At 41.9% G+C, this 19106-nt stretch overlaps 1 protein-coding gene and 1 long non-coding RNA gene across 2 annotated transcripts; both read left to right on the forward strand.

The window, feature by feature from the left end:
- The first annotated feature begins 3949 nt into the window (after positions 1-3949).
- LOC125021257 lies at positions 3950-5541 on the forward strand. Its single transcript, XR_007114317.1, has 2 exons — positions 3950-4188; positions 5007-5541. It is a non-coding gene; the product is annotated as an uncharacterized LOC125021257 (long non-coding RNA).
- A 2644-nt stretch (positions 5542-8185) lies between these two features.
- On the forward strand, positions 8186-16058 carry adssl (adenylosuccinate synthase, like). Its single transcript, XM_047607836.1, has 13 exons — positions 8186-8461; positions 8993-9095; positions 9611-9679; positions 10646-10696; positions 10775-10841; positions 11425-11532; positions 11946-12027; positions 12887-13013; positions 13099-13253; positions 13863-13987; positions 14080-14177; positions 15118-15267; positions 15374-16058. The coding sequence occupies exons 1-13, from the start codon at positions 8228-8230 to the stop codon at positions 15424-15426; spliced, it is 1422 nt and encodes a 473-aa protein (XP_047463792.1). The 5' UTR covers positions 8186-8227; the 3' UTR covers positions 15427-16058.
- Positions 16059-19106: the final 3048 nt, after the last annotated feature.

The following is a 19106-nucleotide window of genomic DNA, read 5'->3' on the forward strand; positions in this document are numbered from 1 at the left end:
TCACAGATTCTCATTTGATTGTGAGGAGATATTATCCTAAGGAAGTTTTTCTAAGGTCATGATTCAAATCATCTTCAAATATACATTTTAATCAGTTCTCCTAAAATTTTCTCCTAGACTGCAAATGACTCGATTTTCATATTCAAACTGTGTTCATCTCAAGTTATTAGCATGGCTTTGAAGATGGAGTAGAAATTGCTGCTAAAAGCAGAAAAACAACTCCCGCTGAGATTATATTTAAGGCGTCCTCTTAGATTGCTGGAACCCGATGGATTTACAGGTGTCTGTGCGCCTTGGCCTTGGCGAACATTTTGAACTATAAAATGCTGTTAATGGTTTATGAGGATCGAATATGACTCAGAGTATGTGTGCAGTTGAACCACACAGATGCAGCAACTTATAATCTATTATGTTATGAAGAATACTTCATAAATCACAGTTGTTAAATTTAGATCAGAGGTCTGGAGACCTGAAAGTGACAAAATATTGTAAAAGGTTATGAGAGAAGTAAAAATACTAATAATAATGGGGGGGAAAGTATTGCTGGTTAAATCTTTAAACTAGAGTTTTAGAGCAAATGTTCCACTGTGGCTAGCTAGATTAAACATGGTGGGCTAAACAAGACTGGCCATTTCAGCTAGTTACTGAGCAAGGCTACATATGCTACCACTGCATACTGCTAGCTATAACTGTAACAGTACTTCCATTAGCTACGCTAGCATTAGCTAAAGCATTTTACACACTATATACACCGGGTTTCTATCCTAATTAACACTTATGTCACGTTATCTGCACGTGTAGCTGCTGTCTTTAAAATAAATAGATAAAAATTAAATTTAGTTTTGCCTTGTCAAACAATTGGTGGTAATTAAATGTCACAAAATGGCAGATTCTGGATATAGCAAATGAGGCACACTGACTCAGGGATGTTGTTAGGTTTATTTAATAACAAAGCTAAGTGGAGATGACAGCAGGAGTTTGGTGTGGAGTGGAAAATTGCGGAGGGAGAGGGCACAAAGGCTAAGGCCAGAGACCATGGGAGTGGAGTGTGTGGTTAAATGCGTAGGAGGCAGGCAAGGAAAGACGTGTTGGCCTGGATATGAGGCAAACCTGAGGCACAGGGAAACAAACAAATACACCACGACTGGTGCCGGAAAGATCGGCCTGGAACAGCTTCAGAGACGCAACGATGTGGCGAAGACTGGAGGAGAGGCTTCGGTTAATACTGTCAGCAGTGACCTGACGAGCCACAGGTGTGCAGAAAAGAGCAGGGCCAGGGAGCAAGGGTGAAATCCAGCGCCTGCAACTGATTGTGACAAATAAGGCAAACACAAGAGACTCAAGGGCTGTTTATCAGTAAGGTTTGTTGTTCTCACACCTATGATGCATCATCACTTGCTGCCTCACTACGGTTCCAATTCAAAGTATGAATCGGACCGAGTACAGTCCTGATACCCAGATGTGTTTTTTAGCGAGGAAGCATTGGGAGTCGAGTTGTGTGTTTACAGGTAAGTATCCCAGAATGCATTTAAGGGCAGTCGTCAAGTAAGCTGCGATCCCAGTTGAACTTGTCAAGTCCGAACTACCAAGTAGGAGTCCAAAGTTCATGTACTTGGTCTTGATAAACACCCAAGGAAAAGAGAGGAGGTACCGCCAGTGGTTCAACATGAAATAACTGTTTTAATTATAAAGAAAACTATATTCTGCATTCCATGCTTTTTAAAAGGATGTGAATATATTAATTTGACCGGCTCCAATACAGTCTGAATCTAATGATTTGAGCACTAATTATATAGTTAATAATGTAATGTGTAACTATATAATCATATAGTTCCACAGAAAGCTTGCCTTTAAATAAATGAAATATTCTAGATACTGCCAGCCACGTTCAACATTTAAAAACATATTTCCAGCCCTTACATATTAGTTCTATGACTTTAACACCACCATGAGACCTGTAAGGGAGCGGTTTGTCATCAGATTTGATTCAAATGTCGTTTCGTTTCCCGATTGGTGCTCAGACGTGCTTGACATCATCGCTTTCCATTTTTTCCTCCGCCCACTTCAAAAGAGCAGGAAGAGAACAGAGGGGGAAAAATGAAATGGCTTATATGAAATGAGCAAAACGGTTCCAACTCTGACAGAAAATAAATGGCTCATATGAGATACTATGAGTCGTAGTAACAAGCTGATTGAGGCAACAGCTTTTCATGCTCTTAAACACATGTTTCTTATTGTTGTAGTTTACAGTTGTATAATTTTTGTTGTTTGAAAGTTGTGTTTCCAACTTCATTTAACATATGGACTATGTCTGAACACGGAAATGTAAAGACGCTGCAGGATTATTCTGTTATACTAATTTACTAAATGTTAAAAGATTCGAAGAGCTCATCCATCATATGAGAGACCTCAGTTATCTGAGGCATGACTATGTGTGGCTTGAAGGTTGAAGGTTTGAAGTCACATGACTGACACAACCATATCTTTGAAAATAACTCACACATTACTTTTTTTTTTTTTTTTATTCTAGCCTCAGCTTCTCGGTTAGGTTTAGCTCAGCCGGACCAAAGTCCTGCAAGAAATGACAGGAGATAACATAGAAAATTGTAAAATGGTTGCGTGAAAGAAAGCTGACGGATGGAAGTTGACAGGAAGCTACAGGCCGAAGCTGTAGACCGTTTTAAAGCTAAATGAATGAAATGAGAACGTCAACAACCCAAATAAAGTCTTTCATTCCTCAGGCGAGGTCACAGTGCAAGCAGATCAACCACGGCTACGTGTGACCTTGTGTATGAGACCATTTTTTATGTTCAGCAAATTGTTATTGCTATCTGATCTAAGTGCCGACAGCACAAGAAACAACTTTTATCGGTGAGGCACATTAATGCTGCGCATATTCTCTGTCTTAGAGACACTGGACTCTGCACTCAGGCTTACCAATCCCTTGAAGTTCAGAGATAAGATAACTCAAGTGCATGAATGAAAGCGGTGTATAATGCCATTGATTAGAGGGAAAATGTGCATGGTTCACTACAATCTATACCTTTATTTCACTTTGCTGAAGGAGTTTGTGGTGTTTGTTGTGTAGTGACGACACTAAAACAAGACCCCAGATAAGAAGTGACATGAAAACAGACAGCGAAACAACAAACGTTTCTGGGACGTTTATTATTTAAATGTATACCAGCATAGGTTAGACTCAGAAATACAGTATGCGTGGGAGTAAATTTTAGCTGATGTTAGGAGATAGGAGCTCCATTAATCGCAGAGCGAAGCTTTACTGCCAGTGATATGTGTCACATGTGCTATTTTTCTTTTACGGTGTCCTTAAAGTTAAAGAATTACACGGCGGGTATCATTCAGCATTATTTAACAGTTGGTGTGTTTTTTCCACAGCATGGTTGCTATTTATGACATTATTAGTAACCTGTATGTGGGCTACCAATGTATAACACCATTCAATGAGCCTTTTATTGTGCTGTTATTCTCTCTCTGTGACTACAGTCCACGAGCTTTTGCTTCCTCGTGTGCTATTGCTTCATACCTCTGAGTTTCATATCAGCTAAATTTGTGTAGGTGTATGAATGTAATAAACGAACATCGGACTCCATCCTGCACTGGAAACACGAGTAACTATAACACAACGCCAATGTCGGTCACAGTTTCATTTTTTTTGTTAAAACTTGGTTAATAAGCGTCTTAAGACGTAACATGTCTTCCAGCCCACGGGCAAATTTCTCTGAGGGCTTTCTGTAGGCCATGTGAGGTGGTGACTACATATTTTGTGCAGGGGACAAAAGAGATGTGCTCGACTCTGGCCCTACCCTCCGTGTCAGTCAGTGTGGAATCAGGATGTTGGACTGAGGGGCAGGGCGCTGGGCCTGTTAAATATTGACAGCGGGTGTAATAATTAACCTTCCACCAACTCCTGATCTCTTAAACTGGCGGCTCTGCCTCGCTGCCATTGCTTCGCTGTCATTGCTGACATTTACATCGAGAAACGCTCCTCTTCCAGAAGCCTCTCGCTGTCGGTATCTCTGTGTCCGTGTCTTCACTTGTCTTGTCTGCTGCCCGTCCCAACTGTATTTCATGTCGGCCGCTCCGGGACCCGGGTCCCTGTGTCACCACACCTCATGACACAGCTCTTCAAACCTTTGGCCTCACCACGAGTCCACGTTCAGCATAAAAGTGAGTATTTTTTATTTATTTTTTTGATTATTTGTCTTATCGTCTCCTCTTTGTTCTGTTTATATCCTAACTGACATAACTAAATCTACAAATGTTTCTGTTTGTGTACTCAATAATAAGGGCTTTTTTTTAATAAGACAAACTTCATGTAGTTTTCAAATAACGTTAAAATTTCTGGCTGAGAGCATCGGATGCAGTCTGATTTATCCCCATAAAAGTCAACCAAGCACAAATATAGACTGTCGAACAGAGGCACCAATCACTTGATTGCTTTATTATTGTGTGTGTGTGTTTTTTTTTCCGCGCAGAGTTTTACTGCAAGGCAAAGTCTAAAGAGATGTACTCTGCAAACCAAACTGCACGAAGCAGGAAAAAAAAAAAAAAAAAAAAAAATCTAAGACTTGTAAGGATAGTTTTAAAGTGTTAGATTAGAGACCAGCCGTGGAGCCATTTATTTAATAATTATGGAGACAAATGTCAGTGTAATCAGGAAACGCAGAGCCTGCAGGTACACAGGTCAGACACACCCATACTCGCATATTGAAAGGCACCCTCATGTTGACAGCTACCATAAAATCTCTGTTATCTATACAGGCCTTGGCCCTTTGGCCATGGTGTTGGAGGAGCGTGAGCAATGATGCCGTTTACCCCAGGCTATAAAAACTGGGAGGAGGAAATAGCCGGGTCAAAGTCACTTGTGAGGGGAGACTCCTCGCGTACTAAAGCAGCTGCATCCAACTCAAACCCTGACTTGACCTCTGTGCTTTCTTCTGCTCCTCTCCCTCTCTCTCTCTCTCTCTCTCTCTTCTAATTACCAGGACTTCCAAAAAGAGCCTCGAGGAGACAGGAAGCCCATCGCAGGTTTGTTCGTCGGTTGCAGAATTCAACCGCTGTTTCGTACGGAAGGAGGCGGCCGTCGCCGTCGGCGGTGCTTCCTTCTGGTGTTTGCTGGTTGTAACAGCAACTCCATGTGGAAGCTGAGTGTGTTCCAGTGGAGGTGCTGTTACCTTCAGAGATTCACCAAACGCGACGTGAGGCCTGCTTTTGTTTCTCTGCTTTTGTCGCTCCATCATCCTTCACGACTTGCTGGGAGATCCTGACGAGTATTTTAACACTGAGGAGACTGGAGAGTGATGGGGATCAAGGTGATGACCTATGAATTGACAGCCAGGGAATCTAACATCTGCCTGTCAGTTCTGTAGGCCACTGCTGCGTTTGTCCCACTGAACATGCTCAGGACAGTCCAGGCCTCGCAGACCCGCAGCGACCCGACTGTGAATTTTTGTGCTCTTCACGTTAGTAACAATTGTTCTTGAGTATCTTTCATGCTTAATAAAATCTGAATGTGTTTCACTGCGAGTCTGTCACTTCTGCTCTGTTGATTTGTGTGAGAAAGTCAACTCGGTTTTATTTGTGCAACTTAAAAACACACATCTTTTTATGTGGACATCATTTTGATACTCTAATAATTACAAGATCATTAAAGACAAAAGTTCCCTCAGCGTGCACTGGACTGCAGAATCGCAACAGCTCCTACAAGAAACTGTTTCTGTTTTAAACCTACACTCAGTATAATGTCTACATTCACATGAATAGAATCATTAATGTTTTAAATAAACAGAGCAATTTTTGACACTGAAGTGGAAGTGGTGAATGTTGTAATAACACATGATCTGCCACTTTGTTATATATTGAAATCCATCCTGCAAACAAGGGTTTACAAAATCCTCAACAAACACCGCTGACTGATAAAGGCAATCCAGCTTGCACTTTTGCATTCCGTGGTCCATTAATAATTCACCATTTTAAAAGTGTCACATGTTCATTGGACTGTTAAATGTTGCTAAGGATTAATAATAAACAAAACATGATTCTAATCAGCTAGTTTGTCTCTTCATAAATTCTCCAGCCATAAATACTGGATGAGTGTTCTTTATAACACAGAGTGTGGAGGAGCTCATATGCTGTCGCCCTGATCAGAGCACAGAAGATATAAGAATAAGAGCATGTGAAGATTTATTCATCTTTAATCCATCCTCACTGTGTCAGGGCACCGTTAATAATAAGTTCTCCACTCTGGCTGTTTCCTATTCTGTGGGGGCTTATGGGGTGGAAGAGGAAAAAACAATCAGATAGGATTCCAACTAGGTTAGTGAATTACTTCCTAGTTTCATGAAATACCAGATGGTGTTACATGCATCCAGCACCCATGATGAACCCAGGGTCATAGGTTGTTTCAGGTCTTTGATCAGCAGACATGCAGACATGGGTGTCCCAACCAGGAGCGCCAAGCTTGAGTTCAAATAGCATGCAACTCTCCCAGGTCTTGCAGGTCGTCCACTCATGTCTTTTGCATGCCTTTACTGGTTTGATATCACTGGTTCTCCTCTATCCAGTCTTCCCAGGGCAGAGAGAGATGATACGGACAAAGCATCAACTTCATCATTAGGTTAAGGCCCAAACTGAGACTAGCAGCCCAGGTGAGGCCCTGAGGTCTATCTGAGGTTTTCTTTCTCTGACCAAACTGGTTTGTTCCTTTCTGTTAAGCTGATACTAACTCCTGTTGTATTCTGGTGCCCTCAGAAACTGGTCATAGAACCACCTGTACCTCACCTCTCCCAAGCCTTACAGAGAGCAGCTCAGGAGGTGCTCCAGTGGATTGTGAATCAGCGGTAATCTCCAGCAATATTTAGATGGACTGGGGTGACATTTTCACCTGCTGGATCTATATCTTGAGACCAGGTGGTGTTCCAGACAATGATACAGTCCCAATCATTCCATGCTCCCTACTTATATGTGACACGGCCCATTAGGATGCTGTGCAGCTGCCTTGCTTCTTCAGAAAGATTTTAACTTACTAAACAAGAATTAACTATCTAACAAAAAAGAAATAAATAAAGCAAACTAGTGCCACTGTGCGGCATGTAATCAGAAACCTGTTATGGGAGAGACAGGAGATTGTTTTTAGTCCAGAAAATAAACTAGCCAAGTTGCTGGGTCACCAGTGGGTCATGGGTACATGCTGTCCCAGTTTATATGGTGTGTTTTGATTTCAAGTATATTTGAACTAGAATATAGAGCAGGGAAACATTGTCAGCAATGAGAGAGGACTGAAAAGATGCCTTTGCTGCCACCTGGCAGTTAAAATATGTGCTTGATGCGCAGAATGCAGTTGAACACGAGGCACTTCACAGATGGAGCCACTAGAACCACACACAGCTTTTTAAGGCCTAAATTATTTGGTCTGACATGCATAAATCGTGTGCGCTGACAATCATAGCTATGCAATCATAGAAGAGATACATTTGAGCAATCGCTCCATGTGAAGAAAAGCAGTGCACTGAAATCATCATCTACATTAAAAATGTTTCTGCAGTCTGACATTGGGGCCTAAGTTGAATTAGAGAGTAAAAATACTCCAACAAACACAGGGGCAAAAGGGGCAATTGGCTAAATTCAAAATGTTTTCTGCTACAAAACAAAACAGTGATGTGCTGATGAGTGAGTCATCAAATCACATTTGTGTATTTCTTGTAAATCAGGCAGTGTGTTTGTCTTTGATTTAACTATCACGGAGACAGTCGGGTTTGGCATGACATGTATGTGCCAGTTTATGGGTCGCAGATAGTGTTGCCGTGTTATTAAGAAAACACTGATAACTGTTATCAATAAGATATATATTTAGGACGACATACACACGAGGAAACACTGCCATCTAGTGTAGGTATTAAAAAACTGAAACAATGGCAGCGAGACCTGTAGAGGTTCTTGGAGACGTTTTGCTACTCGCCAAAGCAGCTTCTTCAGTCCAGTTTAGATGTTATTTCGAAGTTTTAAAAAAAGATAATTTGCTGACTGAAACCTGAAACCTCTTTAAGTCCAGTCGCTCTTTCGGCCTTTTATTTTGGATAAACTCTGCACTGAGAGACTCGGAAACCCGCAGCCCACTGCCATCTAGCGGTGGGAGGGAGGACAAGCACTTCCCCTGGAAGTGCGAACGCGGTAAATTGGTCTTCCGGTTTTGCAGAAAGAGGGCAGCATGGCATCCGACAGCAACATGGCCAACGTTAACGGACGAGGGACCGTCTCCCTGAACGGGGAGCCGGTGGTGAAGCGGCCACGGGAGAGCGTCCCCCAGGACCCTTCGCTCCGCACCCACAAGGAGCCTCAGAACAAAGTGACCGTGGTCCTCGGGGCGCAGTGGGGCGACGAGGGCAAAGGAAAAGTTGTGGACTTGCTCGCCATGGATGCGGACATTGTATGCAGGTGCCAGGTAGACCGCTACTCCGTCGACTTAACCTTAACATTTGACACTCAAATTGACCGATTCTCGTTTTAGAAAACTAAAAGAACGGGAGCTGTCGTTTAGCGGACGTTAAAATATTCACGACGTGCTCAACTACGTAGAAACCTTGTGTGACCTCCCGGATGTGAAGCTGCTAAACGGATGCTAACGAGAGGGGACTGCTAATGCGTTTGAGTCATTGTTGTGTCCACTCACTGCAGCAAATGACCTCCACCTGCTGATAAGACTTTGCAGTCAATGTAACGTTACGTAAGCCCCCGACCGCCTGTCCTCCCCCAGCTGTTTCCCCTCCGCGGTCAAACCGGTGACATTTAGCAATAATGTGAACGTGCGTTTTTTCCCCTTCCCTGCAGGAAGGGAAACATCTGTTCTCTTCACAATTAGAGCCTGACACCGTTACTGTCCCGGCTGCTTTTGCGCTGTTTGCATGGCTCCCAGTGTTGTGTCTCGCAAGAAATCTGCCTCGTAGCAAAGGTGAATGTTTTGTGGTGTGTGCAGGGTGGAAACAACGCAGGTCACACAGTGGTCGTGGACTCCGTGGAGTACGACTTCCACCTGCTGCCCAGCGGGGTGCTCAACAAGAAGGCCGTCTCCTTCATCGGTAAGAGACTGACACTGTGTTTTCTGTCGGAGGGCTTTAGCATGGCGCGGTGATAAAGGTCCTAATGACAACATTAGTATGAGGCCTTTATTAGGGCCAGACAGGCAGTTCTCTTATACAACATAAAGTAGGGGAAGTGAGTCAGATTTTCTACTTCATCAGACTGAAAAATGGAAACACGTCTCACTGGATTTAGTTCAACAGCCTCTAAAGGCTTTGAGAGAGAAGATTCTGTGTGTGTGTGTGTGTGTGTGTGTATGTGTGTGTGTGTGTGTGTGTGTGTGTGTGTGTGTGTGTGTGTGTGTCATATTACCCTAATATTGTAATTGCATGTGATGTTTAAACATGGATGATTTATTCTGAATGTCCTCTTTTTAGTAGCCGTGTTTAGCGTTCCTATAAAAAGGAGGAACTGAGATTAGAGGAAACGTTTCTATTGCACTTCAAAAGCAATAGCTGTTTTTTTTGTTTTTTTTACACGCTTCTTACGAGGATTGTTTCGTCTCACGTCGCAGGTAACGGAGTGGTGATACACCTCCCAGGTCTGTTTGAGGAGGCTGAAAAGAACCTGCGCAAAGGCAAAGGTAATGTGGCTGTGGGGGAGTACACTGGTCTGCCACAATGTTAAAACCACCAATCGGGGAAGTGAGCAACACCGGTGATCTCGTTACATCGTGGTGTTCTTATGGGAAACTTGGGCCCTGGCATTTGTATAATTGTACATCTTTATTATCATTGTACATGCAATGCAATGAAATTAGAGAAAACATATGGTTTTTTTTTTTGGGCGCAGACACAACCAGACATGTAATAACAACCAAGAGTGTAAATAACTGTGGCTCTAAACGCAAATTTGAACACATAAAAAAAAACACTAACACAAGACATTCACATTATTGCATGACCCCCTCATCTTCAGGAGGACTGGGGCGTAATTTAGTGCAGTTAGGGCTTTGGAAAATCTGTATAAACAGATTTCTATCGGCTGTGTGACCAGGTTTTCAGAGTCCCGTGACGTCTGCCTGGGGACATCAGAGCGAGCACACCCCCGTGGCAATGGCGAGGCGTCCTGGTGACGCGTCCCCTAGCTAAATGATGCACCCGGCCATCCATGTGATGCAAGAGAAAATGTGATTCATCAGACCAGGCCAACGTCTCTCATTGCTGCAGGGTCTAGTTCTGATGCTGAGTGGCCGATTGTTGGTCCTTTTGGCAGTCGACAGGGGTCAGCATACGCACCCTTTTGGAGATGCTCTGACTCTTAAGTGTAGCCGTCACACTTTGGCCCTTCTCAGAGTCACTCAAATCCTTCCACTTGTCCATTTTCATGCTCCCAGCACATCTGCTCGGTTGACAAAATGTTAACTCGCTCCATCATGTATCCTACCAACTGAAAGGTGCCGTGATATCCAGTTAATCGTTGTTATAACGTTATTACTTCACCAGTAATTGTAGCCATTTATAATCTGAACAGGGAAACACAGATGAGGTACTGTAGGTGAGGACTGTGGTGAAGACTAAGTAATGTTTGAATTTTGTATTTCCTTCAGGATTACAAGGGTGGGAGGACAGACTAAAGATCTCTGACAGAGCTCACATCGGTAAGTGAACGTTTCCTCATTTAAATCTTTTAGATAAGACACTATCTCTTATTAACAGCTTCCTCTGTCCTCCTGTAGTGTTCAACTTCCATCAAGCTGTTGATGGAATCCAGGAGCAGCAGCGCCAGCAGCAAGAAGGGAAAAAGTAAGTCTACTCTAGTTTTGCTCTAATACCATATCAAATATACAGTGTAACAATGTGCACTACAACAGTAGCTACATTTATATATGGACACTACAGTTCCTTTAAAAATAATTGTCACTTAATGACATCATAACATAATAACCGAGTAAAAGTGCCTTGTGTCACCAATCAGAGCAAACTAGTGACACGTTTTCAAATGGGTTGAGAGGGATGTTGATCCTTCACCCGATACAAGTGTTTGAAAAGATGAACAAAACTGGAATCTCTGTGGGCATCTGTGTAGAAGATGCGGCTCTGTCTTGGTCAGACAGATGTGACACCCTGCAGCAGGCAGTGTGTCACATGTCAAAAGTTTCCTTGTGTTTCATATCTTGGACCATCTAAATGCAGCTCACCCAGTGCATTTTATTTAGTGGAGTTGGAAACTCTGGAGCTGAAGAAACAATTGTTCATTTAAATGGAGCTGCTGTTAAAGATCATTTAAAGATCCACTTCAGATTCACTTAAAAAGTGATATTTTTATTGAACAGTTTCTTATGCTCGCTAATAATTGTTAATAATGTCATTTTTATTTGTGCTTCAGTTTGGGAACGACTAAGAAGGGTATCGGTCCAGCCTACTCCTCCAAGGCTGCTCGGAACGGCCTGCGAGTCTGTGACCTCGTTTCAGATTTCAAGGTTTTTGAGGACAAGTAAGTTTGTTTTTGTTTTTTTTTTTGCTACAAGCTGACTCATCATCAGTGATTGGAATAATAACCACATGAACTGCTGATACAAAACTCAGAACAACGTTTCAACATTTTTTTCATGTCAAGCTTTGTGCAGAGTATCTACACTCAAAATCTATTCATTTGTGTTTGTTGTGTTTACTTACATTTATGTGATCATGTCGCTACCACTTCTAGTTTAGGAAGACATTTGAGGCCTTGGTATCTACTCTTGCCAGCAGGTGGCAACACCCACCTGTGATTTACATCTGAGAACTGCAGCCACCCTCTTTTCATGTCTGTCTTTCCTATTTATCATGCAGGGCCGTGTAGAGGGGCTGCACACAGCTTGATCGAACATGTGATAACAAAGTGTAATCTGTGTCCTCCTCCCACAGGTTCCGTATGTTGGCGGAACATTTCCTGACCATGTATCCGAACCTCAACGTCAACATTGACAGTGAACTGGAGCAGCTGAAGGTGAGGACGGCTCCTCACACAGAGCTACTGTGTTACTGGAGACGGTTGTTTGGTATTAACGTTGTAAGACTTGGCCTTTTTCACTGAAGGCTTTAGTCATGTATGAAACTCACAGGTGTAAATAATGACACCTGAATTTCATTTAGCTGCTTCAGTTTAAGTTAAACATCCTTTTCATAGCATTTGAAAAATGGAAAGGTTTGGTGTAAACCATAGATGCAAGTATGGAAACATTAGCTCCTAATAAAAGCGTAAACATTTGATCAGACCGTTTCTCTCTGGTTGGAGTAATCCAGCCTTTCCTCACATGTTTGCTCCTACAGAGATAAACATCAGGTGACTTGAGACTCTAGGAGCGAGAACATGGTGGTTGCTAATAGCTGTTCAAACAAGTGTGTGAAAACAAGAACTAAACCTGGAGTGATGTGGACCGTGCCATTAAAAATGTAGTGTGTTCTAATAATTTCATTTGGTGTCCATGTAAACAATTGATGTGAAATCTTTAATCAGAATTTTCCGGGTTAAAGAAATACGCTCTGTATGACATCAGTGGTGCAGGAAAAGCATACGTGGAGCTACCAAAATGAACAGTGGCTGTGGCCTGAGCCAACATGTGTAACACCACACCCTGGGTCCAGCTTATCAAAATGGAACACATTATTATCATTATTAATGGTGTAAACTACACATTTGCTTTTCTCTCCTTTCACATGAGAATATTCCTACATGACAGTATACTACTTCTTACAAGGATATACTCAGAACATTCACTAATAGTTAAAGTAGGTAGATGATTGATCGTTGATGCTGTATTCACAAACATAATGCCGAGGTGTAAATTTGTTGTTGTGACCATCAGGGATATGCTGAGAGACTGCGCCCTCTGGTGACTGATGGTGTGTACTTCATGCACAAAGCTCTTACTGGACCCAGTAAGAAAATCCTGGTGGAGGGAGCCAATGCTGCTCTCCTGGATATTGACTTTGGTGAGTAGAAGGGAAGGAAGGGTTATATGACAGCTGGTATTTGGTTAAAAAGTTTCCTAAGGCTGACAGATGTTTCTCTGTTCAGGTACATATCCTTTCGTGACGTCTTCTAACTGCACCGTTGGAGGCGTGTGCACCGGTCTTGGAGTGCCTCCATCTTACGTGGGGCGAGTGTACGGCGTTGTTAAAGCATACACCACGCGGGTGGGCGTTGGTGCGTTTCCAACGGAACAGGATAATGTGAGTAAAAAGACTCATTGTTACTTTAACAACAAAGACCCTGCAAATGAGAAAGACTTGTTCACAATGAGCAGCAGCTATTTTCACAAAGTAAAGCGTTTGTTAGCGTTCACAAATCAAAAAGATTCACACATTACATCATAGGAAGCAGAAAGATGTCTCTGTTTTAAGTTACGTCCTGAGTTATTATTGATGTTGCACTAATGCAGGTTAGGCTACGAGCCAAGTGTGGACTGGGTAAGACTTCCTGTAACTTTCTGGCATGGCTGTCCTCTCTGCCATGAGATGTTCATGTTCTGTGGTCAGCTGCAGTCTCCTGGGGTCAAAGAGGGAGACTTGTGGCCAAACATAGGTTAGTTCAGATTCCTAGGAATCCTGGGTAAAACATGTGGGTAATGCCACTGATGTGCACTTTAAAAGCGGAAGCAGCTCCACTGTGGAGGAGTATGGTTGTGTGGCAAAGTGAAGCAGGATGTTAGTGGAAAAGAACACATCTGACATGTCCCACACAACTAAAGGTTTAGAAACACAATCAGCAGTTAGAATGAGTTTGCACCAATTTGAATTCCACAACTGCTCTTCATCTGACCTTTATTGTTTGTTGTCCAGGACATCGGGGAGCTGTTACAGTCCAGAGGAAGAGAGGTTGGTGTGACGACAGGCAGGAAGAGGCGCTGTGGTTGGCTGGACCTGATTTTAGTCAGATATGCCCACATGGTCAATGGCTTCTCTGCGTAAGGAACCAGCAGACCTCTGCAGAATGTCATCAGCTTTTGTTAGGTTTGTCGTCGTTGAAGCTGAACAGAGCGACAACTTCTCTTTGCAGGATTGCCCTGACGAAGCTGGACATTTTGGACACACTGCCTGAGATTAAAGTGGGCGTGGCCTACAAGGTTGATGGACAACCTCTGCCTAGTTTCCCAGGTAATTACTGTGTGGATCCCCAGGACAATTGATATATGATGACGTTTAATAACCTATATTAGGTTGTAGTGTCGCCTTAAAGGAAAAGTTTAAAGACTGAAGGCTGTAACTGCATCTCTCAGTTATTTATTTGAATGAGTGGATTTTACACTTAAACGAATTCCTTCAGTTCCTCAAACCCATGAATGTAGGGATAATATAAACTAGTTTTAAAAATTTAGGGTTAAATGGCAAATCTTCACCCATTTAACTGTTTACCCATTTAACATTTTGGCTTTAATTAAAATCTTGCATGGACATATAGCAAAAGAGTCAATTAGTAAATAAATGAATTGGCCGGTTAATATTGTGTCTGTATTGGATAAATCTAATTCGTCGTTGTTTTGGTCACGTTTTACATCATATTTGGATGCAACTACAAGCTTGATTGCCAGAAGCGTCATTACTGTAAAGAATCTGGATCCAGGTGATTGAACATAGCTGTAATTCTCCCTGATGTCTGTATTTTCCATGGGTCAGCATTTCCTAGCAGGAAATGCAGGATCTTAGGTTTTTCAAAATCTATTTTGCAGCACACTTGATGGCGCGTTTGTCTTCTTTATCTCTCTATTTATGGTGCCAAATGAATGGAATTGAATTGAATTGTTAGGCTAATGAACCTAATGGTGGAGGAACAGCTTCCTCTTCTAAATGTTACACTGCAGCTGCACCCGAACAGCATGTTTTCACCGATTCACCTTCATCCATGTTTGTAGTCAGTGTGCTGGATTTTTTTCTTGATCCCAGTCTGTGCATTGATGTTTGTGCTACTTTCAGCTGTGAGAGCTTCAACGTATCGCATGCTAATTGTACCATGCTTACATATAAGATGTAAATCCCAGTAACAGACCTGTTTATGGAGCAACCTTTTAATGAATCTGTTGGATTCTTCCCGTTGTAGCAAACATGGACGTTTTGACGCGGGTGTCGGTGGAGTATGAGACATTGCCCGGCTGGTGCTGCAGCACTGAGGCAGCTCGGAGCTTTGAGGAGCTGCCGTCGCAGGCACAGGATTATATTCACTTCATAGAGAACTTCCTGCAAGTGCCAGGTTTGTACAGACATACTTTACATTAGTGGAGGAACTGGAGCCAAACGTCTCTTTGCGTTGCCAAACCCACAAGTCTCACTTTGTTTTGTTTTTTTCCTTGTTTCAGTGAAGTGGGTGGGAGTCGGCAAATCCAGAGAAAGCATGATCAAACTCTTCTGATCCCTCTGCCGCTTCCACACCTGCAGTCCTCGACCACAGTTCTGACAAGAACTTCAAGTTTTCATAGGAGAATGCAAACTCGATCCTTTCACCAGCAAGGCTACTTGAACCTTAAGTTGCTGTTTGACATCGAACGCGTCACATTTCCAGTTAATTTATGCATTCCACGTCATTTCACCTATTTATAAGGGGGTTCATTTTTAAACCCTGGCTTAAATAAGTCAGTCATTCTATAGATTCCTCAGTTATTTTTAACATTTCAGTTTACTTCTATTCACAACTGCTCGCCACAGCCATTTTTTTTTTTTTTTTTTTTTTTTTTTTACATGTATTTACAGAGCCACTGATGAACAGATGTAGAAACCTCTGTGTTAAGAGAGCGTCACAATGACAGATTATTTTCAGGCTTTGTAATGAAGTGGATACTTATAGCCATTAATGTGAACTTTTCTATTGAACAATTTTAAACAAGTCTAAATAAAACACATCTCCGTCTGATGCAGTATCGTTAGGATCATTGTTGAAAGAAGACCACAGCGCACATTTTTCTAGCTTGGGAGATATGTTTTCCTACATCGTCAATAATGTTAAAGGCTAACTGTTCTCAATAAACTGAAACAGTGTTTAGTGTCTCTCTGTGTCCTTTTCATCCAGTAGTTTTGGCTGTGAAGCTCTAGGAATCAAATTTCAAGATTATAATCTTAATTTGTTCTCTCTCTGTTTTTAATGTCAAATAAACAGTCAGGGATGTTCTCTGATTCTTCTTCATACCCTTGGTCACTTTAGAACATGAGAATAAGCGAATAAGCTGCCGTCTCATCTTTCAGCTGGTCGTCAGTCAGCCTGTAATATTTTTCTCTCAATCTTCCTTACTTTGCATCCTCCTTAGTTATGTTGACTTCCTCTCACTGTTAAAAGGCCTTTCAGGACTTGGCTGGATTAGATTAAAGTGTAATGTGGATTCCTTGGCTCATCGATCGAAGGTGTAACGGTGTACTAGAGCCTCCCAGATATGCAGTGTCTTTCTAATAGCACTGAGCGCACGCACAGGTGTTTACAGCTGCTACTGCATTACTCACACTGCTGATGGATGTGGACGTTAATTAAAGTTACACCGTAGTCTATAAATAAAAACAATTACAAATGTTAAGGTATTAAAAAGTTATAGAAGAAGTCAGACAGTAGGATATATATATGTATAAGTTTGTTAAGCTAGGACACAGGCAGCAGCTTCATTATAACCATGGCTTAAATGTGCTTTTAATAAAATTATTTACGACCATTTTTATTACTTCTACCGCATACTTAACGGGTAAATCGAAGAATCGTATTGTTTTTCGATATAATAGTCTATCAAGCAATTAGAAAACAAGAGCTACTAAAGGTAAAATATGAATAACCTGAACAATGAAAGTCTTTTTCTGACTTTAGTTACTTTAGTCCACATGTATATTTATGCTGTTGTTTTTTACCAGTCCATACTCAAAGTGCATCTTCCCTTAAACGACCAAAGTTGCAGACGTTTGCTAACCAGTCAATTTCCAGTCCAAGAAGTCCCTGCATCATCAAAAATGGCATAAAGTGAGAAGCAAGGAGGCTTAATTGAAAATAAAGTGCTCATAACAGCAGTGTAATCCTCCCCCTCCTCCTGCTCACGTTTCTGTCTGCCCCCCTGCCTCCTTCCACCTTTTATTTACCGCCACCATGTAATTGTGAGCGCGTTTATCATCGGCCCAATCAATTGGAGCATTTTTATTCCAGGCTAGATTCTTCTCTGATGCTGGTCCCTGAGTAGATCTGCGTCCATGACTCGTCTTCTGGATGGACTTTAATTCATTTACCTTCATACTCCAGAAGAAGAAGCCAGGCGTATAATTAAAAGGATACTTGGATTTGTAACCATCCATCAACAAGAAGTAAGCATGTCTGCCTTTTCTAACTTCTTTGCCTGAGTGAATGTTTTTGTGGTGGTTGATTTTACGAATGGAAATCGTGCCAAGTGCCAGCTCAAAAAAAGAGAAAACATCTCATGTTTTTCCCTGTAACCGCCTGTTACCTGCCTTTACTTTTTGTGCAAGCGTTGCAATAAATGCCTTCGCACTGCGAGGGGTTATCCACTTAACACTGATTTTCTTCCTCCCGGCGAACAATCATCTGTTTCTGTAAACCCTCCTCATACTGGGTGGTGTCATCCAGATTTATGCCGCCGAAGTAATAAGACACCTGTTTCACTGCAGTTGGACACTGTTCAGTTTTTGTAGGAACAGAGAGAGAGCTGCTCTCACGCAGATTGAATTGAAGCTGCTAAATGTATTTAACAGTTTATTTGGTGAGTGCATGAAATAAATCAGATTCTGTTGCTCAGCAAGTGCAGATGGAGTCTGGTAAGGTACTGGCAGGAGAAAGACGGGGAAGGATCAAGGTCATCTCATTTTACATAGTTCCACAAATGCATCGGGATATTGGGTAATGTAGCACAGCTCCAGTAGTGAACAGCTCGCGAGACAGCGTTTTCAGATCAGCTTCTTACATCTGATAATTGGCAACATATATCCTTAAAAGAACACGTTACTCTGTCATGTACTAAAATTTATCTTAAACTTATCTTAAACTATACAGAAGAAAAACAAGGTATATGTACGTTGCACAGTGTTTTCGTAATAGTCCATGACACAATCTGTCGGATTTCCTGTGCGGATTTTGGCCATTCACTTTCACAGTTTATTTTTGCATGTGAAATACTTGTAAATAAACCACATTAACTGATAAAGATTTAAAAATGCTTGCTTGTTCTTCCTGTGCCTGTAGCTTCCTCCCTCTCATCTCATCCTAGGTTTGTATGCGTGTGTGAACGTTTGTTTGTCTTTCCGTGTCAGCACCAGACTGTGGACCTGTCCAGGGTGTAACCTGCAGGGTGGCTGGAAACGGCTCCAGCTTCCCTACAACTAGACCAGGCGTGTCAAACTCATTTTAGTTTTGGGGCCACATTCAGCCTAATTTGATGTCAAGCGGGCCGGACCAGTAACACAACAGAATAATAACCTATAAGTAGCGACAGTGTCAGAATTTTTCCAGTTGGTTTAGTGCAAAGAAAAACATGTAATCAAGAGAATATTTACATTTAATAAACTCTCTTTCAACACAAAGCGTAATTTGGGCTCATTGCTCTGTTGTGTAGTTTTGGCTCTCATTGTTGCGTTCTATCCACTTCTCTTTCTAAAACAGTGGATGACCTGGGAATAGCAGTTGTTTTCATTGAAGAATTGTAGTCTTCTATGTCATTTTCGCACTTTGCAAATTCACGTCGCGGGCCACATTAGACCTTCTGCCGGGCCATTTTTGGCTCACAGGCCGTATGTTTGACCCCCGTGCTCTAGAGGAAAGGCTGTAGTAAATAACTTATAGATGCAAGAATATGTTTACCGTAAAGGTTTAACTAAACGTTGCGTAGCAAAATTGCATTTCGAAAACTCTTAAAATGAGTTTATTTTTAAGTAATGTGCAGTTTTCTGTACGTGAAAACAGTTATTCATTTTAAACGCCTTTGAATTATTTTTTGACTTGTTTTATATACTATAATTTACATCATTTACATGTGTGATAGCCTGTGATAGCTACAAATATAAGCGTTCAATAAAAAATAAGAAGATGGCTCTCTGAAAGGAAATATGCCATCTGTC

Source organism: Mugil cephalus, chromosome 15 (genome assembly GCF_022458985.1).
Source record: "Mugil cephalus isolate CIBA_MC_2020 chromosome 15, CIBA_Mcephalus_1.1, whole genome shotgun sequence".
Lineage (NCBI taxonomy): Eukaryota > Metazoa > Chordata > Actinopteri > Mugiliformes > Mugilidae > Mugil > Mugil cephalus.

Bases quoted from the DNA above. Each gene is read 5' to 3' on its own strand.
- adssl (XM_047607836.1), top strand. From the start codon at position 8,228: ATGGCATCCGACAGCAACATGGCCAACGTTAACGGACGAGGGACCGTC. The intron at 14,178-15,117 runs GTAATTACTGTG...TTCCCGTTGTAG, and splicing joins ACCTCTGCCTAGTTTCCCAG to CAAACATGGACGTTTTGACG. The intron at 15,268-15,373 runs GTTTGTACAGAC...TCCTTGTTTCAG, and splicing joins GAACTTCCTGCAAGTGCCAG to TGAAGTGGGTGGGAGTCGGC.